The sequence below is a fragment of the Vicia villosa genome, linkage group LG1 (assembly GCF_029867415.1).
Source record: "Vicia villosa cultivar HV-30 ecotype Madison, WI linkage group LG1, Vvil1.0, whole genome shotgun sequence".
Classification (NCBI taxonomy): Eukaryota; Viridiplantae; Streptophyta; class Magnoliopsida; order Fabales; family Fabaceae; genus Vicia; species Vicia villosa.
The window spans coordinates 147,475,117-147,500,573 of record NC_081180.1 but is presented as its reverse complement, the minus strand read 5'-3'; the positions used below and the strand labels follow the sequence as shown (position 1 = coordinate 147,500,573).

At 37.2% G+C, this 25,457-nt stretch overlaps 1 protein-coding gene across 1 annotated transcript; it reads left to right on the top strand.

Moving 5' to 3' along the window:
* The first annotated feature begins 662 nt into the window (after positions 1-662).
* Positions 663-5,373, top strand: LOC131618901 (F-box/LRR-repeat protein 17). The gene is made up of 11 exons (XM_058890058.1): positions 663-1,446; positions 1,862-1,963; positions 2,350-2,494; positions 2,619-2,803; positions 3,338-3,442; positions 3,651-3,748; positions 3,833-4,050; positions 4,143-4,209; positions 4,320-4,405; positions 4,623-4,721; positions 5,035-5,373. The coding sequence occupies exons 1-11, from the start codon at positions 830-832 to the stop codon at positions 5,098-5,100; spliced, it is 1,788 nt and encodes a 595-aa protein (XP_058746041.1). The 5' UTR covers positions 663-829; the 3' UTR covers positions 5,101-5,373.
* The last annotated feature ends 20,084 nt before the right edge of the window (positions 5,374-25,457 follow it).

The window sequence follows — 25,457 nt, the reverse complement described above, 5'->3', positions numbered from 1 at the left end:
ATCTTTGAAAAATACAAGTAATAATTTAACAATTAAAATATAGAAAAAAAATATAATATTGACCAAGTAAGTAATTATTTTAAAGACCATTCACTAGAAATGTAGAAAAACATCAATACTATTGTAAAATATTTTTATTTCCATTCATTCATCTAATTAGTTAGATCGCACTATGCAAGTGTTTGTTGAAATGTTTTAAATATAGTTTTATACAAATAGTTAAATATGGTTGAATGATTGTATAAATAAATTTTATGAAATCAGTGTCTAGTTTTTGAATTCAAAATTAATTGAGTAAGAAACACTCAAAATTAATAAATAATATTAAATTTGTTTTTTTATTTTTTAATACATCAATTTTGTTTCAAAAAAATATATGAAACTTTGTTTTCATAAATAGAACTTTTAAGTATACAAAGGAGGTGATTTTTGGAGTGTTTTATAAGACACACAGAAAATAATTAATCACCAAAATCATAAAACACCAACCATTTTAATCAAATTTGGTCATAAAAAATTGTCAAAAAATATTCGTTGTGATTATTACCGTTGCAAATAAAAAAATATTAATTTTGATAACATAAAAAGAATAATGTTAAAAAAATATTTTCTTCTAAATCAGAAAAATTTCCGCGGCATTAGGCACGTGTATTCTGTCTATAAAAACAAAACAGAGAATTCATAATTCATAATTTAAAAAAATCTTAAAGCTTAAAATTAAAATAAAAAGCGTTAAAAACAATAACAAAAGCGCGCGAAGACTCCCGCGCTAGTTCTTATATACTTTTATTAGTGAATTGCACTATCATTTCTCTTCTCCGACAATACCATGCAACATTCAACCATCGCCGCCGCTTCACAATCTTCTCGCGGCGGCGATTCTGCCGATAGCTCCGATATCAAACGAGCAAAGAAACGTGGTAGCTATAACTGTGGCCGTTGTGGTCTTCCCAAGAAGGGACATAACTGTAATATCAAAACCCCTATCTCCGCCACCACCACGCCTGCCGATTCGTCGTTATCTGTTGTTTCTGTACCTTCGTCGGCTGTATCGGCGTTTCGTCAGCCGCCTTCGAATCTTCGTCGTGCGCTTTCGTTTGACGGTCTTGAGGATCGAGCCAGCGGACTCGATCTGCGTCTGGACGATAGGGCGGATGAGGATTCGGTTGTAGAGGTGGATCTGGAGTCCGATCTGGATCTGGATGTGGATATCGACTCGTCCGGGTTGCCTGGGAGTTTAAGGTGGGAGGTGTTAAGGAGGTTGCCACCGGCGGGATTGCTGTCTGCGGCGAAGGTGTGTAAGGGATGGAGAGAGACGGCGAGGAAGCTGTGGAGAGCGACTGAGGAGTTGAAGCTTAGGGTTCCGGCGAAAGTTCACGTTGGATTTGTTGCATCGATGCTACAGAAATGTCCGGGGATCGTGAGGCTTTCTCTTAGGATGGAAAGGTGTGTGAGGATTTGTGTATTGGTAGTTGAAATCTTTCAGATCCACATTAAAATTAAGATTAAACAATAAATTCACAATAATTGAATCATGTTATCGGAAATTAATTGCTAAATATCGTAAAATGAAATGATGCATGCTCAAATTGCAATATTGGTGTAGATTTGTGAAGATCGGTTCAGATAGAACAAATAGCTTCAATCTGAATCTCAATTTATTAAAAAATGGAATTATGTTTCATCTAAGGATGGTGAAAATTGAGCTTAGGGTTAATTGATGTAAAAAATTGGATCTTGAAAATGAAATTCTCTTGCCCCTGCTGAATTATAACTAGCTGTGTTCTTTCTTATGTTTTTGCTATTGAAAGATTTGTATTGCATTGTTTATCATATGAATCTGACTTGTTTGATGTTGCAGTGATTTTGATTCTACAATGCTGGCTTGCATTGCATTTTCATGCCCTAATTTGGAGTCTATGGAGATCTCGATATTTGACACTGCAATCAATCGGATCAATGGGTATTACTGCTGGCTTGCATTGCATTTTCTGTTTTTATTCAATTCTATGTAATGTGAATGTCAGGCTGTGTTTGATATTGTTATTGGTTAAAGGTGGTTTACTGTTCCCTAATCCACATTGTAAATGGATCAGATCTTGATTGCTTATTGCCATGTTATGGATTGTAGCTCTGCCTTAATATCAGAGATTTAACTTTTGTTTTGTCCCTTGATAGGTTTTTATGTAAGAAATTTTGTTTTCTGATTTCTGTTTAATCTCTTACTGTGCCATTATTATAGATGCCTAGTTGCTTGAGCCTTCATGTGTAGTTAGAGCTCACAGACAAACCAAATAATGAAGCTTTGCACTGATTAGCTTTATCTGTTGTTCATCTATGAAAATGCAGGGATGAATTGGGCCGATTTGTGGCGGACAAAAGAAACCTCAAAAGCCTCAAGATGGAAGGTTGTTCTAATCTAGGGGGTTTTGTCATTTGTTCATCTAGTTTGTCTACACTTTGGCTATCAGATCTGCACTCTCTATCTAAAATGGTGATTGTTACGTTTCTTTGTTGTTTTTTAAAGTGATGTGATCGGTATTGATATTGATATTGATTATACCCCAAGGTTGTATTTGAGTGAATCCTAGTTGCTAACCAATGCTTGGAAATTTTAGGTATTTAACTGTCCACAGTTGAGAGAGATTTCATTGGAATTTTCTTGCCAAGAAAATGATAGCTCTGATCTCATAGCAACGATTGAAGGATTCGGAAGAAGCTGCTTGAAATTACAAAACATACATATAGCTTCAATGCGGCTTTCTCATGCTGCTGTGCTTGCTCTTACAGCTGCTCAATTGAGGTTTGCTTTTCTTTGGCAATTTGTTCTCTGTTTTTATGTTATTCCATCTGTTTTTAGAAGTGTAATCGTTGATGTTTTTAACTTTCTGTTTTTAGAAGTGTAATCGTTGATGTTTTTAACTTTCTGTTTATATGAATTTATAATGGTTTGAACTCTCTTTTTGTATGAATTCACACTATCTTGTGTATGAACCAACCAATATTAAAAGACCAAATATAGGACCATGTCGAATTTTATACTGCATGCCAAATGTGGTGTAAGTGAAATAGTATTAAACCAATTATTATAGTTACAATGCTCAATATGTATACACACAAATGATAATCAGGCATTGATCAAAACTTGATTTTATTCCCAAAGTTAGTATGAATATCCAAAATCCCAATCATGTATCATAGAGATCCCATATTGCATAATCAGTGGAAACTTTATTCTAATCGTGTTTCCTTCTGCTTTTGATAACCAGTTACTGCTAATAACATCCACTTGATTAATGAGCTTAATGAAATTCTGTTTGAATGTACAATTAATCAGGGGGCTCCGTATGCTTTCTCTTGTTCTTGGATCTGAATTAACTGATGCATCTGTTGCTGCAATTGCCTCGAGCTACCCAAATTTAGAACTGCTTGACCTCAGTGGGTATGAATCTGTATCTATTCGTACTGATAAAAGTTTTGACGAAGTTTTGAAAATATGTTTACTTTGGAAGTGCGGTGGAACTCAATACTGTAGATACATAATAATGCAAGATTCAGTATAAGAAATTATATCCCAAATATGCATTATGTTTTTTAATTTCCTTGTCTTTGTTTAAGAAATTATGTTTGATGAGTTGCTGTCATAACAGATCTGGCATAAGTGATAGTGGCATTGGAATGATTTGTAATGTATTCCCTGAAACACTTAAAAGACTTCTCCTTGCTCTTTGCCCTAATGTGACCTCAAGTAATAGTCTGTTACATTCTTATTTTCATACAAGACTTGTACATTTGCTTATCTCTGTTCCTAATCTTCTGTCACATGTTACAGGTGGCATTCAATTTGCTACAGCTCAATTACCGCTTCTTGAACTTATGGACTGTGGCATGACCATATGTGATCCTAATTTCCCAGATCCAACTGCTGATGGAAATGACTGCGAATCACAGAAAACATCCACCACAAATCTACAACATATAAACCAAAAGCTAATCATCAAACATAGCCGTTTAAAGAAACTCAGTTTGTGGGGTTGCACTGGCTTGGATGTGAGTTTCCATTTTCATTGGGTTGAAACCATTTATTGCATATTCTTCCTTGGCCTTCTAATATTTACACTTCTTTTTCAAATTATATGCAGGCTCTTTACTTAAACTGCCCAGAGCTCATTGATCTGAATTTGAATTCCTGTAGAAATCTGATTTCAGGTTTGTCCTTTCATGTCCCCCTGTTTAGTAACTATCAAATAATTTGTTGCAGCTTATAAGGATTTCTTTAAAACAGTGATTGATTATTTTCATTATATTAATTGGTTCAGAGAGGCTGTTGCTTCAATGCCCCACTTTAGAAAATGTTCATGCATCAGGTTGTCAGGATATGCTAATTGGAGCAATTCAAAGTCAGGTAACAAAGCAGTTCTTCTGATATTGTGTTCCATAATAGATCAATATTCTCTTTGAGATGAGAGATTCATAGTGATTTTGGATATAAAGAACAAAGTCGCTTGAACTAGTTTTCTCTTCATGAATAAGCTTATTATTATTGATGATCTATCTTGTTTGATTTTTATTCCAAACTTTGTCGGTTCTAATTTAAAATATACTTCATGATTTGTTTGCAGGTCTGCAATGCTTTTCCTGCAGTAGATAATCACTCGCCTTCTAAACGACTACCTGATGGCTCCAAAAGGGTCCTGGTTCCTTATTTACTTAGTGGAGAGGTGAAGCAAAAAAGAAATAACATTATGCATAATTTAAAATCAGTGTTAGGATGTGAAAGTTTTAAAATATTTTTTATTTACTACGAAGCTATCTCTAAATCAGGCCTAAAGTAAGTTTGTGCATCAATTGTATCAAACAACTGTGCTTGTGCTTTTACTGTGTAAACTGCTTTTGTTTCAAGCCTCCACAGAAGAATTTTTTTTTTTCTAGGGTAGTTTTTTCAAGTGCTATACATAGTTACAGTTTTGCACTAATCTGATTTTATTTTGAATGTGAAAATTCAACATCTAATCTAATTTTTTTACTTTGCAGTCCCCTGAACCTGACAAAAAGCGAAGGAGGATCGAGAAACTTCCGTGTAATGTGCTTGTGGACTGATCTCCCTTGAAACTTATTCTAATTTTTCTTTATGTTGATGAAGGTGGGCTGGAACTTGTTCTATTGTATACATATGTGCAATATCTTGTATGTTACATAAATCATCCTTAACTACCAAACTTGTCATAATATTTCAATTTAGGCTGTCAAATTGGTGTCCTAGATTAAACTGTATTTTATCGCAAACGTGTTTACGTTTAGAAATACTCTTGTATGAACTATGGATGAATCCCCTCAATTTTTAATGAAATAAAGTATTTTATGAAAATTCTTCCTGACTCCCAAGTCATTAATTGGCTACTGATATAGGGTGATTGCCCATACTAGCATTGTCAATAGTTCATGCGGTTCTTCGAACATTACACATGATCTTGCTGTTGAGAGAAGGTATCCCGAGGTTTTTATGAGAAGTTTGAAGTTTCCTGGTTTACATTAGGGGATTCTGATATGCATTCTTACGAAGGAAAGACTGGGTTGAGGATTGGGTAAACAACAATTGCAAATTAGGTTTGAGAATGTTGGGTTGAACCGTCTGTCCATGCATTTGAACCACAGACCCTTCTGTGATATAAGTTTCTGCATCATAATCAAGGGTTGGCTAGGCCTTTTTGATGTATGGTTATTTGATTCTTCACTTTTCCTATTGAGTCCTGTTGCTAAGAGTTGTGAAATCTAGAATGTAGCTATAATTGAAGTATTGAACTCAAGTATCGGAGGAGTTTCAGGATACAATCAGTTTTTGCATATCTTTCACTAGAAAATATTGCTGGCTAGATTGAAAAAAGGGTATTGACAGGAAATTGAACACCAGTTATGACCTCATCTTGGAAAAGTTGAGGAATAAATTGTATAGATTATTAGGATATTATTTACAAGGATGACTCACTATGGTGCCAACAAGTGAAGCAAGAATTTGGAGATTGAAGCACACTCTGAGTTTCCTCTTGAATGAGGAATGGATTCTCTGTAGTAAAAAAGCGACTGCAGGTAGATGTTGACTGTTGTTGATAAGAGCAATATGATCTTCCATGAATGATAGTCGTTTCTGAAAACTGTGGATTACAACTATAAATAGTCCAAGTCCTTCCAAATGATGCTGGCGACTTATTAATGGATCTTAAAGCTTAGGAACAAACCCATTTCATTTCTATGAGGGCTTGTAGACACCTTAGGTTACCCTTTAAAAGTTTACCTTGCATGATTGCTTTCATTGCTTTCTATGGGATTTTGAATGTCATTCTAGGTCTAATCTAGACCGAGGGTTTTCTTTTGGGTTGAAATAGACTGAAGTTAGATCAATGCTATTTGACCTCAGAGGTACTAGGGCTAGGTGATTTACCCTATCTTTTATATTTTCACTTGAACATTTTATATCCTGCATAGTCAGATCAACAAATACTTTGACTTCAAATTTGTTATCATCGCCTTTGTCTCCACCATAAACTAGGACCTTATCTAGAGATCCTTTTATGTATTTTAGGAACCATCTCAAGGTTTGCAAGTGCGCATTTCTAGGTTGGCCATGTACCTGCTTACAAGGCTCACTGCATACGCTATGTATGATCTGGTATAGACCATATCATACATCAAAGAACCTACTATGTTAGCATAGGGTATACTATTCATATCGACTTTTTTGACTTCACTACCAAGACTTTGAGTTATATCCGGCTTGAATTACTGAGTTGTAGACGTTATAACAAGTTTTGAGTTCGACATACCAAACTTGTCGAGAATCTTCCTTAGATACGACTCTTGAGATAAATATAATTTCAACTACTTTATATCTCTCTTGATGTCGATACCTGGAATCCTGGTTGTAGCTTCAAGGTCCTTCATTTTGAATTCCTGGTGAAGTTCAACTTTTACCCTCATTACTTCTTCGACGAGGTTGCTTGCTATGAGGATGTCATCCACATAGAGTAATAAGATGATAAGTGAATTTTCAAGTGAGAACCTGAAATAAACATAATGATCGGAGTTGCTCCTTGTGAAACCTATGCGTGACATGAGCTTATCGAATCCCCCATTCCATTTGCGTAGGAGATTGTTTCAGGCCATATGGTGATATGTTCATCTTGCACACATAATCCTGCTTACCTTTTTCTTCATACCTTTCAGGCTGCTTAATTAGAATAGTTTCATCTAAATCACCATATAGAAAAGCAGTTTTGACATCCATTTGCTCCAATTATAGGTCGAACCTAGCCATCATAGCAAAAAGCATTCTAATGGATTTGTGTTTCACAACAGAAGAGAATACATCATTGAAATCCACTCATTCTTTATGAGTAAATCCCCTTGCAACCAGTTTTTCTTTGAATCTCTTCGACATACCGCCTTCGACTCTTTACTTTGAAAATCCATTTACAGTTGACTAACTAGACTTTTGCAGGTTTTTGATCAGCTTCCACGTGTTGTTGTTATAAAGAGATTTCATCTCATCATCCATGACTTTCAGCCATTCTTTCTTATGTCGACTCCTCACAGCTTCCTTGTAATCTCCAGGTTATTCATCAAGTACCTCACTAGCAGAGATTAAAACAAAAGCTACGAGATCTGCATAACCAAGTCTATGAGGTGACTTGATGACTCTTCTCAACCTGTATCTCGCTAGCAGATAGTCATCCTCAGTTTCCTCATTTGCTTCAGCTTCATGTGCAATTACATATTGGTTTTGAAATTCAGCATCTCTAGGCTCCACCTCAACAAGAAACTCTTCCTGTTCTTGCTCCTCTTCATAGATATTTTCATTTGGACCAACATCACCGGTTTTCTTGAATTCCATCTCAACTTCATTGAAAACCACATCACGACTTGTGATACACATGTGACCCGGTTCTAGGCATCAAAACCTATAAGCTTTGACTCTCTCAAGATATCCAAGGAACATGCATCTCAGAGCTCTAGGTTCGACTATGTCTGCCTAATGTGAGCATATGCTACACAACCAAATACTGTAAGTTTGTCGAGATCTAGTAGACGACCTGACCAAACTTCTTCGAGATTTAAGGGACACTTATTTATCAGGTATGTTGCTGTTACAACAACCTCAACCCAAAACACCTTCTTCAATCCAGCACTGACCAACATGCATCTAACTTTTTCCAGGATTGTACGATTCAACCTCTCATTTAGGACAATTTGTTGAGGAGTACCTGATGCAATCTTGTGCCTTGCAATACTACACATAACACAATGACTTTCGAAGGCTTCATTTCAGAACTCAAGTCCATTGCCGGTCCTCAATCTCTTGACCTTCCCTCCAGTTTGATTTTTCGACCATAGTCTTCCAACTTTTGAAATTTTCAAAAGTTTCATCCTTAGTTTTCTAAGTGAATACCCACAACTTTCGTGAGTAATCATCTATGGATCGAAAGAATCTTGCACCTGAGTATGAATGACTTCTTGCAGGTCCTCAAAGATCAGCAAATATGTACTCAAAGGATCCATGTGTTCTTTATTTTCCGATATTAAACTTCACTCTGTAAGATTTTCCAAATACACAAGTTCATAGAACTCCAGCTTTTCGACCTTGTTACCACCTAGAAGATTTTGTTTCCCCAATTTGGCCAGACCCTTTTCACTAACATAATCCAATCTCATGTGGATGCAAAATCTTTTGAACCACTTACAAGCTCAGCCTCAAGGGTATACAAGCCTTGCCTCTTGATGCCTCTCAAGACTTCCTTCGTCCCCTATATGACTCTCAAGTTACCTTGTTCTCCTTTGAAAATTCATGCTTGTCAAATTTACCAATAGAAATCAAATTTCTCTTAAAATCAGGTACATATTTGACACTAGTTAACAACTTTATTGACTCATCATTTAGTTTGAATCTCACATATCCAATTCCTAGAATTTTATAGGCTTTGTTGTTTTCCGACACCACTGATCCACCATTTTGATCACATAATTCCTCAAGCACATCTTTGTTTGGAGTCATGTGCCAAGTACAACCTGAATCCATAATCCATTCCTTGTTAGAACTGCCGCTCTAAACCACTAGGACATCCGATAATTCGTAATCGTCTTGAATAATGGCTGCATTGCCATTGTCCTTGTTATCTTCATAAGTCTTCAACCTATTATGACACACTTTTCTTGTATGACCTTACTTTTTATAGTGGTAACACCTAATAGGAGAAGCATTTCCACCATGAGACTTTTGTAGAACTTTACCTTTATTTTTCTTAAGCTTACCACCCTTCTTCAAGAATTTTCCTTTTACAGAAAATCCTTCACCAACAGATGATGACTTGTGCTCCTTTCTTTTGTTCAAGTCCTTACAGTACATGGATGATTGAACTTCTTCAAAGGTTAGAGAATCTATTCCATACAAGAGAGTTTCTTTGAAATGAGCACGAGATCTTGGTAAAGCACATAGCAACATCAACGCTTGATCTTCATCATCGATGTTAGCATCAATATTCTCCAGATCAAGAGTCAGCTTATTGAACATATTCAACTGCGTAGCCAAGTGTAATATGGTGGGAGAACTGACTTTTTGAAATGCTGCGGATAGCAAGAGTCGCCACCGACTTTTATTTTATCCAATTGGAAAGGCAAAAAGAACAGGAAAGACCTTTGAAAGATTTTGAGTTCGGGGGGTAGGTTATACAAAGGGAAGGTGTAAGCTCCCTTTGTATCCATGGTTGTCCACGGGCTCTTAATTTCTTAACTCACTTTGAATTGTTTTGAAAAATGTTTGAAGTGTGGGAAAAAGAATTTTGTTTAAGGACTTTAGCTTGTAAATAAGCGTAGCCTTTTTGAAAGTTTTTTGAAAGAGGTGTATGAAAAGTAGTTTGAAAGTTTGGATGTGTGAGCAAGCATTTAAGAACACCTACCCTAAGATTGTCTTTCTTGTTCTTTAAGTTTCGTTTGAAAGGACTATCCATACCATAAAGAGGGTAGGTAGTCCTTTCATTGGATTTGCGGGTCATCGAGAATTATCGTTCGCCACAAGACTGTCCCCACCATAAAGGGGGCAGGTAGTCTCGGGGAAGGATATAATAGTCATTTAGGCAACAATAAGGATACCTTAGCAAACGAAGGGACCATCACCATTTAATCGAGGGACGAGATCATATTTATCGTAGGAAACTCGAAAGGGACTATGATCTTTTATCGGAGGGACATGGTGATTTTGAATCGAAGGCAGCAAGCTAAGGTATCCCTACACTCGAAGGGACTTGACTATTTGATCGAGAAGGCAGCATAAGAGTGGTTACCTTAAAGGTGTGTGTGTGCACCAATCACGTGAGTTCAGTTCGAATATTTATCTTTGCAGTTTATGAGCTACGTTCAATTATTAGTTGTCACTCCCTATTTTACTAACCACGCAGTTAATAGTATACAAAAATTTAAAATAGTTTATTGGTGCGGAAAGTAAAATGCGGAAAGTAAAGAGCGAGAAAGTAAAGGCCCTAATTACTATTACATCAAAAATCAAATGAGCGACCTATACACCTTCTAGAATTTAAATGACAGAAATTAAATTAAACAGTTAAATCAATAGCATAATTAAATAAAGGCACAATTTAAATAATGACGAAAATTAAACAACAATAACTAAATCAAAATAAAAAAACATGCGCCAATCATTGAGTATGAGGTGAGAAGAGAAGATCGAGTGAGAATGAAAATTAGAAAAAAATTAGATTTTAATAAAAGATTAAAATTAAATAGAAGTCATGGTTTGAATTGAAACTTAAGTCCTAATTAATTAAAATTATCAAAATTTAAAGTTTAATTAACTAAATCAATATTAAATTAATAGAACCTAATTACTAAATTAATTAACATTATTATTAAAATTTAATCTAATTTTTTTTTGGTTTTTTAAGTGGCTGATTTTAACAAAAGGAATTATAAACAAATTAGTTAAAAAACAAACAAAAGAAGAAAGAACAAACAATTGGGTCTGGGGGTGTTACCTGGAATAAGAGTGTGAAGAACAAAAATCAGGCCCAGCAAGAGAAGCCCATTCTTCTTGCGTTTGATCCAGTGTGGTAACGGCCTGCATGTCTACGGTGGAATAGAGTCATCGTATGCGTTGGATCAACCTGGGCAATCATCATGTGGCTGGGGTATGAAGGCGTACCATAAGCCAAGCATGGGACAAAGCGCTGGATTCTATGGACACAAACATGTCACGCAAAAATAAAAAAATTTAGTTCCCCTCTCATGGATCGAACCCAGATGCAAGAGGTCATACACCTCTTTCGCCTGCCAAGTATGCTGTGAATGTTAGTTATCATTGGAACAAACATTAAACAACAAATATCATAAAAATGGTCAACAAGAGAATTCAAACATAGTCAGCAGGTGGGTCCCTTTTGTGTCACGAATACCCAATAACGCGAAGAGGGAGAGAGAGGCTGATTGTTGACCGTCCAATGGAATGAGGGGAGAGAAAATAAACGTTTGACCATCCAATTACTCCCACACACGTGTGCACGTGGGTTTCCTTCTAGTGTTCATCTTCTTCATCCTCCATACCTGCAGATTCACTTGCCATTTTTCCTGCGGATTTACTTGCGCTTTTGGCTTCAATTTTCTCAGCGAACCTGCAGACATGAAACACCAAACAATACGAGCGTAACGGAAATCAAGACCGCCCAGATCGACTTAAAACCTCCTTCTGATCACGAATATGATGTTAGTTTTCATGAAACCTCTTACAAGTATCAAAACGACGAGCAAGAACTCGTATGCCCTAAACATGGTGTCTCGTGATTCTGGACTCAAGGCTTACATGTAATGGTTCAAAACTCTCCCAAAGCATGCTATGAACTCAAATTGATTGTTAGATTAAATTAAAATAGCCATGTATGCGTAAAACGAAAAGTAAGAAAAATGCAATAACATGAACATTAGGAAGCTATGGTATTACGTGGTCAAGTGTGAATCTTCCTTACGTAAGACCTCAAATGCATCTTGGGACAGGAGACTCCATCATACTTAGCAAAAGCGGGAGTTTGAACTTTGGAGGAATGACGACCCCAGGAACGAGTCCAAGCTCTTCAAAATCCAGCCCAGGTACCTTCTGAATTACCACGCTTCTCAGACGCTCTTCTAACATCTTGTATTCGTCATCGGGATATTCATCTTCATGATGGTAGTCCTCTTCCGCTTCAGAGGGCTTGGCGGAATCATGGTTACTTTTTGCATCAATTTTGATACTAACATCATCCTCTTGCTCATCCTCATCACTGTCTTCAGAGGTTTCAGCATCCCTGAGTTGCAAGATCGGTCTAAGCTTTTTCACCTGAGTCTTCTTACCCTTCTTCTTCTTCTTCTTCTTTTTAGTCAGTATGGCTTTCAGCTCTTCTTGCCCCTTGGACAAATTCAAAATCAAGGCTTGGAACTCGGTGTTTTGAGCTTGGAGATTCTTCACAGATTATTCAAGATCCATGATGCTGAAATAAACAGCAAGGAAGGATGAGAGACCTATCGTAAGAAACCTATTATGCGATGTTTATGAATGCAAATGCAATGTTTTTCAAGGATCTATAGGAATTTAGTTTGTGATGTTAGAAAATGATTGGTTGCGTCTTTGCCTGAAGAACTCTGACTTTCGTCTTGGAACATCCTTCTTTGAGAATCAAGCTCACCATATCGAGTGGGTCATCGCCTCTGATTCGAGATCCTTCTGAATTTGAAAGTATATGGCTAGAGGAAAGTAAATCCTCTTGCCCCTTGATAAGTATTGTGTCTTTGAATTGGAAGGTATGTGGCTAGAGGAAAATAAATCCTCTTGCCCCTTGATTAGGACATCAACCTTTGATAGAGGTACCTGAAATTGTGCGCCCTAAATCCCTAAGATCCTTGAAAGGGTTAGTTAAATCATGTTATGCTTATGATGTCATGATGTCATGATGTTATGCGAATGCAGTTCACTAGCGTTATATAGTAAGGGCAAACAAGTCCTTTAACAAAACCTGCAAGGAAACAAAGGTTAGTAGCGAACACAGACAAGTCACGCAGGTCACACAATTCACACAAGTCACACAATTCCCTTAGGCTTGGCTTGCATGGAGTTTAGATCATGTGAGGTACCCTTCCCTAAAGGTATTTCTAAGGATAGAGATGATATCAACAACGGGTTCTACCAGTGACCCAGAATTGTCAGCCCCCTCTAAAGCACCCTCGAACATGGTACATGCATACCACGCAATGATACTTTAGGAAGAAACCTATCTGAGCTGTAGTATTGGGTCGCGACCATAACTTGGCATGCACCAAGAATAGCCCTCCCACTACGTTCCTAAAGGTCAGGATGAGTTAAAGGTGACTAAAGGTCCTTGAGCTCCGACGCACCCAAAGATACATGCGTAAACCTCTCTGTCATACCCTAAAATTTGCCCACCTGATTTTATTTCCACGGGTTTATGCTTTGCATATTATTTGCGTAACTGTGCATTTATTCATGCATACGTTCATTTTACGCACTTTTTATTCCAGTGTACAAAAAGAAGAGGCCCACCAATCATCTCTTTGTATTTTTATAATTTTTATTTATTTTATTTAAATTCAAAATTAAATAAAAAAGAAATTATAAATTCAAAGGAAAAGATTGTGTAATTTATTTTCCAAATATTCAGATCAATTCCCAATCAATCCCAATGTCCAAAAACGTGAAATTAGGCTGGAAAATAGAATGGACCAAGATTGGAAAATTTGGAATCATGGACTGAATCAAATCTTCATTCTCCAATTCTAAAAGATTTGACCTAATGGAGACTCCACATATATATCCAAACCAAAAACAGACACGGGAATTCACAAGGATTTGCTGCCTCCAAAGAACCAAAATTCGAGTTCATAAAAATCCAAGAAACTTTAAATTTGATTTCGGAGTTTGGGTTGGTTTCAAAGATTTTCAAAGGCGCAAGCACGTTCATTGGGTGTTCTTGAAGCTATCTTGATAATTCTCAGACCCTTACAAGTCCAGAATCGGTGAAGGTAAGCGAAATTCCGTCTTGAACTCTTTTGATTCAATTACCATAATCCGTGATGCATAAACATGTTTGGATGGTGTATTCTTGTCCGTGATGATAGCCTGAATGTTTCTGGGTGTTTAATTGGATCGTTACATGCTTATAGCGTAATTCACCATTGTTAGATTCGAAAGCTTCGAATTAGGGTTTAACGATATAGCCAAAATCAGACCGTGATAATACTTTCATCGTACTCAGAATGAAAATCCCAATCGATCCATGGTGTCGTACTGTGTTTTTTGCGTGTGTTTTGTAGTTTTTCTTGGTACAGGGGCTAGGGCAACGAACCCACGTCTGTGGGTAAAACTCTGAATCTGAGACGACGGAGGCGACGAGGAAGACAATAGGTGGCAGCGTCTGGTTGGACCATTCAAATTGCCGAGCGCGCGCGTTTGACTGAAGCAATGTTTGTTTTATTTATTTTATGTTTCGCATGTGATATACACAAAAGGTGTGTTGGTTCAGTGGCAAGCGTGGAATCACAACCAGAGGGGAGCAGGTTCGATCCATCCCTCACGCATGTTTTGGTTTTGTTTTCTTTGATGGTTCTTGTTTCCAGATCACATGTAGGAGCCTTATCATGCATACCATGTCTCCTCAAAATCCAACCGTCAGATTATCAAACGCCTTGGATCCTACACACCAGAATTGGAGGATCATCATATGGATGTCCAGCCATCCCACACCAGAATATTCAGCTAAGTTCTCTGGCTTTTATTTATTTATTTTCTTTTATTACATAAACTTGGTTTTGTTTTATATTACATATATATTATTTGTTTATTAATCATTTTTCTAAATAAATCTCTCTTAAGAACAATTTTTTTTTAAACACATAATGAATAAATAAAATATATTTATTGGATTTATTTATTTTCATTTTAATCGTTTTAAATTGATTTAATTTGTTTAAATTATTTGTTTAGTTAAGCAAATATTTTCTATTAATTTTGTTAATTGATAAAAATACGTATTAAGGTTAGAATTTTGAATCGAAACCTTATTTAATTAATTGGGTTGAAAACCAATAGTTAATTAGTTTGGTTTTACTTATGCTATTAACCGTGGTTAACTTGTACCCTAATCAGGGTTTACGAAGATCATGCCCTACACTGAATGTTTTTACTTATGTCTTTTCAGGGTTAGCAATATTAACTTGTACCCTAATCAGGGTTTACGAAGATCATGCCCTACACTGAATGTTTTTACTTATGTCTTTTCAGGGTTAGCAATATGATTAATCCCGATTACGCGTCTGATCCAAAATACGAAGTTAAGTACTCTATTTAATTTAATTTAAATACTATTTGGTTTATTTTTAGAATTAGGGTTTGTTCCGCCTTCATTTTTCTCTGCCTTGTTTCTTTTCAGGGTTAACCTTAAAGGCGCCCTATCAACCATATCAGATCAAATCAGAGCTAAGTACCTTTGCCTATATCATTGTTTTAAGCTTATTTATTCTTTATTTTGGGGATGATCTCGTTCGCCTTCGAATTAGCCATACACTCACCCTATTTTGGTTTGTCTGCCTTTTCAGGGTTCGTTGATTGCCAAAGCTACGAGTTTGGTAACCCTAAACTCTAATCTTTTATTCTTTCTGTTTAATTATTACTTATGTCAAACCCTACTAAGGGATCCGCTGGTTTCATTGTCCCCTCCCCCATATTATTGTTGTTCTTGCCTTATATTATCTGCGTGGTTAGTAAAATAGGGAGTGACAACCATTAAATTGAATTAGCCTCACTAATTTACAAGATAATATAATTGAATATAATCACGTGATTGGTGCACACACACACGCTTTTGGGTAACCCTCTCTGTTGCCTTGTTGCCTGTTGCCTTGTTGCCTTGTGTTTTTGCAGAATAGCCAATCCCTCGAATATGAGGATACCTCAGCCATGTTGCCTCAGCCATGTTGCCTCGATACAAATAAAAGTCATAAGTCCCTAAAATGATGCTGCCTTCGATACACTGATATGACTTCGACCCTCGAAAGTTGCCTACGGAAAAGGCTGAGGTATCCTCTGGCTGCCTACGAAAAGGCTATTCTGATCCTTCCCTTAGACTACCTGCCTCTCTATGGCACGGGTCAGTCTTATGGTGAATGATAAAGCGATGACCCTTCAATCTCCAAACGAAAGGCTTCCTGCCCTCTTATGGCAAGGATAGACCCTTTCATCCCGAAAGGCTAAAAGAAACCTTATTTTCAAAACTTCAAGGTAATTTCCCCTAATTGCTTTGCCTTACTCTAAACCTTTATTATATTCTTTCTCATAATTCTTCAAAAGGGCAACGCTCCTTTACGAGCTAAAGTCCCTATCTCTTTCATCTACATTTTCTAAAAACAAAAGCGAGCAAAGCAATTAAGAGCCCATGGAAAACCATGGATGCAAAGGGTGCCTTACACCTTCCCTTTGCATAATTACCCCCCGAACCCTGTTTTCTCTAAAAGGTTTTTTCTGTTTCTTTTAGCCTTTCTAACTTGTTTGGATAAAATAAAAGTCGGTGGCGACTCTTGCTTACCGCGACATTTCGATAAAAAAGTCAGTTCACCGTGTTACAGAACTGGCGACTCTGCTGGGGATTAAATTTCGATAAAAGAGGGGTTATCTTAAAAGTTTAGGAATCACTTAATTGTTTTCTATTGTTTGTTTTGCTTGTTTTATTTTTTCAGGGCTGTTTTGGGAAAATTGAAGGACGAATCCTATTCCCGGATTCAAGAACACTTAAGATTAGGAGTGGCATAGTCATGGCGACCTCTTTCACATATGTGGGAGATGAGTCAATATGAAGTTCACGCTTGAGTTAGGACTCCATAGCATATGCACACCTTTCTCAAATGAGGGAGGTCTATGTATGTGTCTGTGGGTGCGCCGGAGCTCAAGGACCTTTAGTTACCCTTAACCCATCCTGGCCTTTAGGAACGTAGTGGGGGGACTACTCTTGACAAATGTTAAGAACTAGTCGCTACCCGATGCTACAATTCAGATAGGTTCTTTCTCAAAGTATCATTGCATGGTGCGAATGCATCATGTCCGAGGGTGCTTTAGAAGGGCTGACAATTCTGGATAACTTGTAGAACCTGTCGCTGAAATCTCCTTATCCATAGAAGTACCCTTGGGAAGGACACCTGATCAGACTCCATGCAAGCCTTAAGCCAAAAATTGTGTGACTTGTGTGACTTGTTTGCGTTTGCTACTAACCTTCGTTTCCTCGCAGGTTTTGTTGAAAGGACTTGTTTGTCCTTACCATCTCACACTAAATCTAACGAACTGCATTCGCATAACATCATGACATCATGACATCATAAGCATAACATGATTTAAATAACTCTTTCAAGGATCTTAGGGATTTAGGGCGCACAATTTCAGGTGCCCTTATCAAAGGTTGATTTCCTAATCAAAGGGGCAAGAGGATTTATTTTTCTCTGGCTACATACCTTCCAATTTAAAGACACAGTACCTAATCAAGGGGCAAGAGGATTTATTTTCCTCTAGCCATATACTTTCAAATTTAGAAGTATCCTGAATCAGGGGCGACGACCCACTCGATATGGTGAGCTTGATTCTCAAAGAAGGATGTTCAATGACAAGAGTCAGAATTCTTCAAACAAATATGCGACCAAATCACTTTCCAATGTTGCTAACTAAATTCCTTAAAGATCCTTGAAAACATTTCATTTGCATTCATGACATCGCATATTTCTAACTTTGTTTTCAGGTTCCGCCTCGACAATCATTCCTCTCAGATATAATCGAGCTGGAGATTCATTCTGACAAGCCCTTTTACATTCCAAAACTTCGTCAAATAACTCATCGACTCTAACAAGCAAGCATTCTCTATCAGATATGGTCTAATGTACGACCCGTTCCGGTATTCTCAATCAGATATGGTCTAATGTATGACCCGTTCCGGTATTCTCTATCAGATATGGTCCAATGTATGACCCGTTCCGGTATTTTCAGTCAGATATGGTCTAATGTATGACTCGTTCTGGCATTATTCATCAGATATGGTTTAATGTATGACTCGTTCTGGTATTCCCCTTCAGATATGGTTTAATGAATAACTCGTTCTGATATCCTTCCTCAGATATGGTCCAATGTATGACTCGTTCTGACATTCCAACAGATATGGTCTAATGTACGACTCGTTCTGCTATTCCTCAACAGATATAGTCTAATGTACGACTCGTTCTGCTATTCCTCTTCAGATATGGTCTAATGTATGGCTCGTTCTGATATTCCTCCTCAGATATGGTCTAATGTATGACTCGTTCTGACATTCCTCTGCAGATATGGTCTAATGAATAACTCGTTCTGACATCCTTCAACAGAAAAGGTCTAAATGTACGACTAGTTCTGATGTCCCTCAATATATATGGTCTATTTGCTCTGACGTCCTCTATATGGTCTAAATGTATGACCCGAACCTCACCTGACTAATGCTGAGCACAACCGGAAAGGTCGCAATGAACAAAACCAATCTGTGGGGACAATTTTGATCTCTACACCAGTTCCACAACAAAGACGCAAGGTAGATGCACCCAAGCGCCAGTTCACAAAGATCAACATGTCGTTGGCTTAGGCATTACAACATTTGTTGAGAGCAAACTTGATTACTGTGAGGGATCCTCCTATAAAGCCCAACACTTCCGCTCCTAGCTATAAGCCTGATGCGAGGTGCGCATATCACTCCAATAGCCCTGGACACGATACGAATGATTGTTGGTCATTGAAAAACAAGATTCAAGACATGATCGATGCTGGAGAAATTGAATTCAACCATCCGAGAACTCCTATGGTGATCACCGCTCCTATGCCTAGTCACGACAAGACTGATTAATGTCTAAGTGGATGAACTTTTAATCGTTAGATTTACTTTCATGCGCAAATTTTATTCTGTTTGCTTAAACATTCAAATCATGATAGACATTATCTGTTTTAATAACCATCATCAGTGCATTGCATATGTTTGTCTTGAACAAATCATTTCGCTATCACTCACTTTAAACTGCGTCTTTACTTTGCATATGTTTTATGATACTTAATTCTTGCTAAAGCTGTAAGCCTTTTGAGGGAGGATGACGAAAACGATACCGCAACTTCATACAGTATGCTTTTGAATGGACTATGTTGACGATGTACAGGCATTATTTCAATTCCTAAACAGTGGAGATATAAGGATGTTAATCACTCGTCAACCCCTTTGAGCCTAAGAAGTGGAAGTTTCTTTCTTGTACTAATCAAAACCCTTGATCATAACCTGGGGCAGGGTAGTTCTTAGTTAATTTGGCTGTGCATTCTATTTTAAGAGAATCATTCAGTACACCTTTCAACAAGGGTTTCAATCACAAGCGATCATCCGCACACATCAAAGAAGTGTTGGAGACATCAATCAAAAGCCAACGATGGTTCATCAATCATTAAGCAAGGCAGTCAATATCTTTCAAAAGAGAAAAATGAAAAAACATATATACAAAGAAAAGCCTGCTAAGCAAAAAATCAAAAGATGACTTAGGCAAAAAATCAAGGCATCTCGCTGACTGTAAGCTCAAAATAGACAGTTCAGGCAAAAGTTAGGGATATCAAAAAGATGGAAAAAAAAAGAAGTCAATAAATTCTTGAACAACTCAAAATTGTGACTACCAAAAGGAAGAAGTGACTGCCATCTCAAAAGTTCTCTCTGCTTGTGAACCATCATCATTATCAAAGGTGCAAATCAAAAAGTCCCTTGGAACTGGAATGCATAAGTTGAATCAACTGAGCTTAGGACAGAAGATCATCACGAAGAGGGGTGGGTACAATCAAATTTTAAGCCTTTATCCTTTGTTTCTTAAACCGTGAACCAAGCCACGTTACAACCCTTGAAAGTCCTAATTGAAGCATGGTTAGTACGAAAGCATACTGTCACCAAAAAGGTATCCCGACTCCTTAAGGTTTACTACAAATGTTAAGTTGATATCCTGTTTTTTACAAACATCATGTTTTATAAATATCATGATTTTCCATCTCCAGTTTTAATGTTTTTCAAAAACTCAAGACAGACGTATGCATTGCATCCCATGAATTCATTATTAAACATATTCTGCTACATAATTTCAAATGTTAGCGTCAGAATAAATTTGCACAGGGTATGGCTAATGACTGAAAGTTATCCCGACAGACAAGATTACTCAAAGAAGAAATGTCTCCTACGTATACAAGGGACATGGCACGTTTTGCCCAATCAATCTGGGGCAATCAAGTCAAGATTCCAAGAATCTCTCAAATGACAAACAGTCAAAGGCATATATCCCAAGTGGGTTTCATACTATTTCCCGATCAATCTGGGGCAATCAAGTCAAGATTCCGAGAATCTCTCAAAGATGCCAAAAACAATCAGGGGCATACATCCAAGTATATCTAAAGCTACTCCCCAATCAACATGGGACATTGTCTTGAGCCTATGAGCGCTGGGAGCATATTACCCTTAGTGTACCTTTCATAAAGTCCTCGCGAGGCGAATCTTACCAAAGTTCCTGCTAACTGAGGCAAATCTATGCAAGTCCAGTTTGACATCTTCGATCAACACTCATTGGCACGTTCTAATCAACACAGATCCAGGAATGACAAGTGCTATAATACTGGGGGCAACTCTCAAGACACCCATGTCCCCCCACAGAGCCAGGTTCATAAAATCACATCCCCAACAGATTTGACATCTTCAACACCACCGACACTTTGTTCTTCTCCAACATGGCTTACTAATATCTTTCATCCCCAGTCAGGATCCATCAAATTACTATTCATCCCCAAACAGAAATTACAAATCCCCAGCTGAGCATCTTCAAGACGAAATCAAACATCAAAATCACAAAGACCTGGAAATTTATTTTCTCGACTAAATCATATTTGCATATCATATGACACAAACATATTCATACATCATATACATCATACATCATATACATCACTGCATAACAAATCCATAACATACAAAGTTTCTCATTTATTTTGAGATACTCATTACATAAACACATGCATCATAACATCAGAAAACTAACCTCTACTTTTCAGGATACCACTATCTCCATTTACAAGAGTTAAGTCGACACCTCTGACGGTTCCTTAACAATCTATTTTCAAGTATTAAGTCGATACCTTTGACGGTTCCTTAATATATCAAGAGTTAAGTCTACACCTTTGACGGTTCCTTAACGACACACTTCAGATATAAGTCGACACCTTTGACGGTTCCTTATACAATCTATCTACATATCTGAGTCGATACCTTTGACGGTGCCTCAATGATATGCTTCAGATATAAGTCGACACCTTTGACGGTTCCTTGTACAATCTATCTACATATCTGAGTCGATACCTTTGACGGTGCCTCGATGATATGCTTCAAAGTTAAGTCGACACCTTTGACGGTTCCTTAACAACCCACATCAAGAGTTAAGTCAACACCTTGGACGGTTCCTTAACGACGTATTTCAAATTTAAGTCGATACCTTTGACGGTTCCTTAAATAACCCAACACAGACTTGAGTCGACACCTTTGACGGTTCCTCAACATTCAAACAAAAAAGAGAAGACGGCAAAAGCAGAAATTTCGCAACAATCCATACTCCAACAACTATCAGATGGCATCTACAAGCCCATCTCCGACAAAAGTCCCTACTGCAAATAGGGCAAATTTCTTGGTATTCTAGTGTTCAATCATCTTCCACCTTCAGATACCGACTTGCACACAAACCACTCTACATCTTCAGGTTTAAGATAATTGAACAGGGGCAGCTGTCATACCCTAAAATTTGCCCACCTGATTTTATTTCCACGGTTTTATGCTTTGCATATTATTTGCGTAACTGTGCATTTATTCATGCATACGTTCATTTTACGCACTTTTTATTCCAGTGTACAAAAAGAAGAGGCCCACCAATCATCTCTTTGTATTTTTATAATTTTTATTTATTTTATTTAAATTCAAAATTAAATAAAAAAGAAATTATAAATTCAAAGGAAAAGATTGTGTAATTTATTTTCCAAATATTCAGATCAATTCCCAATCAATCCCAATGTCCAAAAACGTGAAATTAGGCTGGAAAATAGAATGGACCAAGATTGGAAGATTTGGAATCATGGACTGAATCAAATCTTCATTCTCCAATTCTAAAAGATTTGACCTAATGGAGACTCCACATATATATCCAAACCAAAAACAGACACGGGAATTCACAAGGATTTGCTGCCTCCAAAGAACCAAAATTCGAGTTCATAAAAATCCAAGAAACTTTAAATTTGATTTCGGAGTTTGGGTTGGTTTCAAAGATTTTCAAAGGCGCAAGCACGTTCATTGGGTGTTCTTGAAGCTATCTTGATAATTCTCAGACCCTTACAAGTCCAGAATCGGTGAAGGTAAGCGAAATTCCGTCTTGAACTCTTTTGATTCAATTACCATAATCCGTGATGCATAAACATGTTTGGATGGTGTATTCTTGTCCGTGATGATAGCCTGAATGTTTCTGGGTGTTTAATTGGATCGTTACATGCTTATAGCGTAATTCACCATTGTTAGATTCGAAATCTTCGAATTAGGGTTTAACGATATAGCCAAAATCAGACCGTGATAATACTTTCATCGTACTCAGAATGAAAATCCCAATCGATCCATGGTGTCGTACTGTGTTTTTTGCGTGTGTTTTGTAGTTTTTCTTGGTACAGGGGCTAGGGCAACGAACCCACGTCTGTGGGTAAAACTCTGAATCTGAGACGACGGAGGCGACGAGGAAGACAATAGGTGGCAGCGTCTGGTTGGACCATTCAAATTGCCGAGCGCGCGCGTTTGACTGAAGCAATGTTTGTTTTATTTATTTTATGTTTCGCATGTGATATACACAAAAGGTGTGTTGGTTCAGTGGCAAGCGTGGAATCACAACCAGAGGGGAGCAGGTTCGATCCATCCCTCACGCATGTTTTGGTTTTGTTTTCTTTGATGGTTCTTGTTTCCAGATCACATGTAGGAGCCTTATCATGCATACCATGTCTCCTCAAAATCCAACCGTCAGATTATCAAACGCCTTGGATCCTACACACCAGAATTGGAGGATCATCATATGGATGTCCAGCCATCCCACACCAGAATATTCAGCTAAGTTCTCTGGCTTTTATTTATTTATTTTCTTTTATTACATAAACTTGGTTTTGTTTTATATTACATATATATTATTTGTTTATTAATCATTTTTCTAAATAAATCTCTCTTAAGAACAATTTTTTTTTTAAACACATAATGAATAAATAAAATATATTTATTGGATTTATTTATTTTCATTTTAATCGTTTTAAATTGATTTAATTTGTTTAAATTATTTGTTTAGTTAAGCAAATATTTTCTATTAATTTTGTTAATTGATAAAAATACGTATTAAGGTTAGAATTTTGAATCGAAACCTTATTTAATTAATTGGGTTGAAAACCAATAGTTAATTAGTTTGGTTTTACTTATGCTATTAACCGTGGTTAACTTGTACCCTAATCAGGGTTTACGAAGATCATGCCCTACACTGAATGTTTTTACTTATGTCTTTTCAGGGTTAGCAATATTAACTTGTACCCTAATCAGGGTTTACCAAGATCATGCCCTACACTGAATGTTTTTACTTATGTCTTTTCAGGGTTAGCAATATGATTAATCCCGATTACGCGTCTGATCCAAAATACGAAGTTAAGTACTCTATTTAATTTAATTTAAATACTATTTGGTTTATTTTTAGAATTAGGGTTTGTTCCGCCTTCATTTTTCTCTGCCTTGTTTCTTTTCAGGGTTAACCTTAAAGGCGCCCTATCAACCATATCAGATCAAATCAGAGCTAAGTACCTTTGCCTATATCATTGTTTTAAGCTTATTTATTCTTTATTTTGGGGATGATCTCGTTCGCCTTCGAATTAGCCATACACTCACCCTATTTTGGTTTGTCTGCCTTTTCAGGGTTCGTTGATTGCCAAAGCTACGAGTTTGGTAACCCTAAACTCTAATCTTTTATTCTTTCTGTTTAATTATTACTTATGTCAAACCCTACTAAGGGATCCGCTGGTTTCATTGTCCCCTCCCCCATATTATTGTTGTTCTTGCCTTATATTATCTGCGTGGTTAGTAAAATAGGGAGTGACAACCATTAAATTGAATTAGCCTCACTAATTTACAAGATAATATAATTGAATATAATCACGTGATTGGTGCACACACACACGCTTTTGGGTAACCCTCTCTGTTGCCTTGTTGCCTGTTGCCTTGTTGCCTTGTGTTTTTGCAGAATAGCCAGTCCCTCGAATATGAGGATACCTCAGCCATGTTGCCTCAGCCATGTTGCCTCGATACAAATAAAAGTCATAAGTCCCTAAAATGATGCTGCCTTCGATACACTGATATGACTTCGACCCTCGAAAGTTGCCTACGGAAAAGGCTGAGGTATCCTCTGGCTGCCTACGAAAAGGCTATTCTGATCCTCCCCTTAGACTACCTGCCTCTCTATGGCACGGGTCAGTCATATGGTGAATGATAAAGCGATGACCCTTCAATCTCCAAACGAAAGGCTTCCTGCCCTCTTATGGCAAGGATAGACCCTTTCATCCCGAAAGGCTAAAAGAAACCTTATTTTCAAAACTTCAAGGTAATTTCCCCTAATTGCTTTGCCTTACTCTAAACCTTTATTATATTCTTTCTCATAATTCTTCAAAAGGGCAACGCTCCTTTACGAGCTAAAGTCCCTATCTCTTTCATCTACATTTTCTAAAAACAAAAGCGAGCAAAGCAATTAAGAGCCCATGGAAAACCATGGATGCAAAGGGTGCCTTACACCTTCCCTTTGCATAATTACCCCCCGAACCCTGTTTTCTCTAAAAGGTTTTTTCTGTTTCTTTTAGCCTTTCTAACTTGTTTGGATAAAATAAAAGTCGGTGGCGACTCTTGCTTACCGCGACATTTCGATAAAAAAGTCAGTTCACCGTGTTACACTCTCTCATGTAAAAGAGGTACACAATAACCAGTGGAGGCCTAACTCAAGTGCGAACTTCATTTTAACCAACCCCAAGCATGCTCAAGGGGGGTCTCCATGACTATGCCGCTCCTAATCTTAAATGTTCTTGAATCCGGGAATAGGATTCGTCCTTCATTTATTTCCCAAAACAGTCCTGAAAAATAAAGCAAGCAAAGCAAACAATAGAAAACATTTAAGTGATTCCTAAACTTTTAAGGTAACCCCTCTTTTAATCGAAAAATCCCCAGCAGAGTCGCCAGTTCTGTAACTCGGTGAACTGACTTTTATTGAAATGTCGCGGTAAGCAAGAGTCGCCACCGACTTTTATTTTA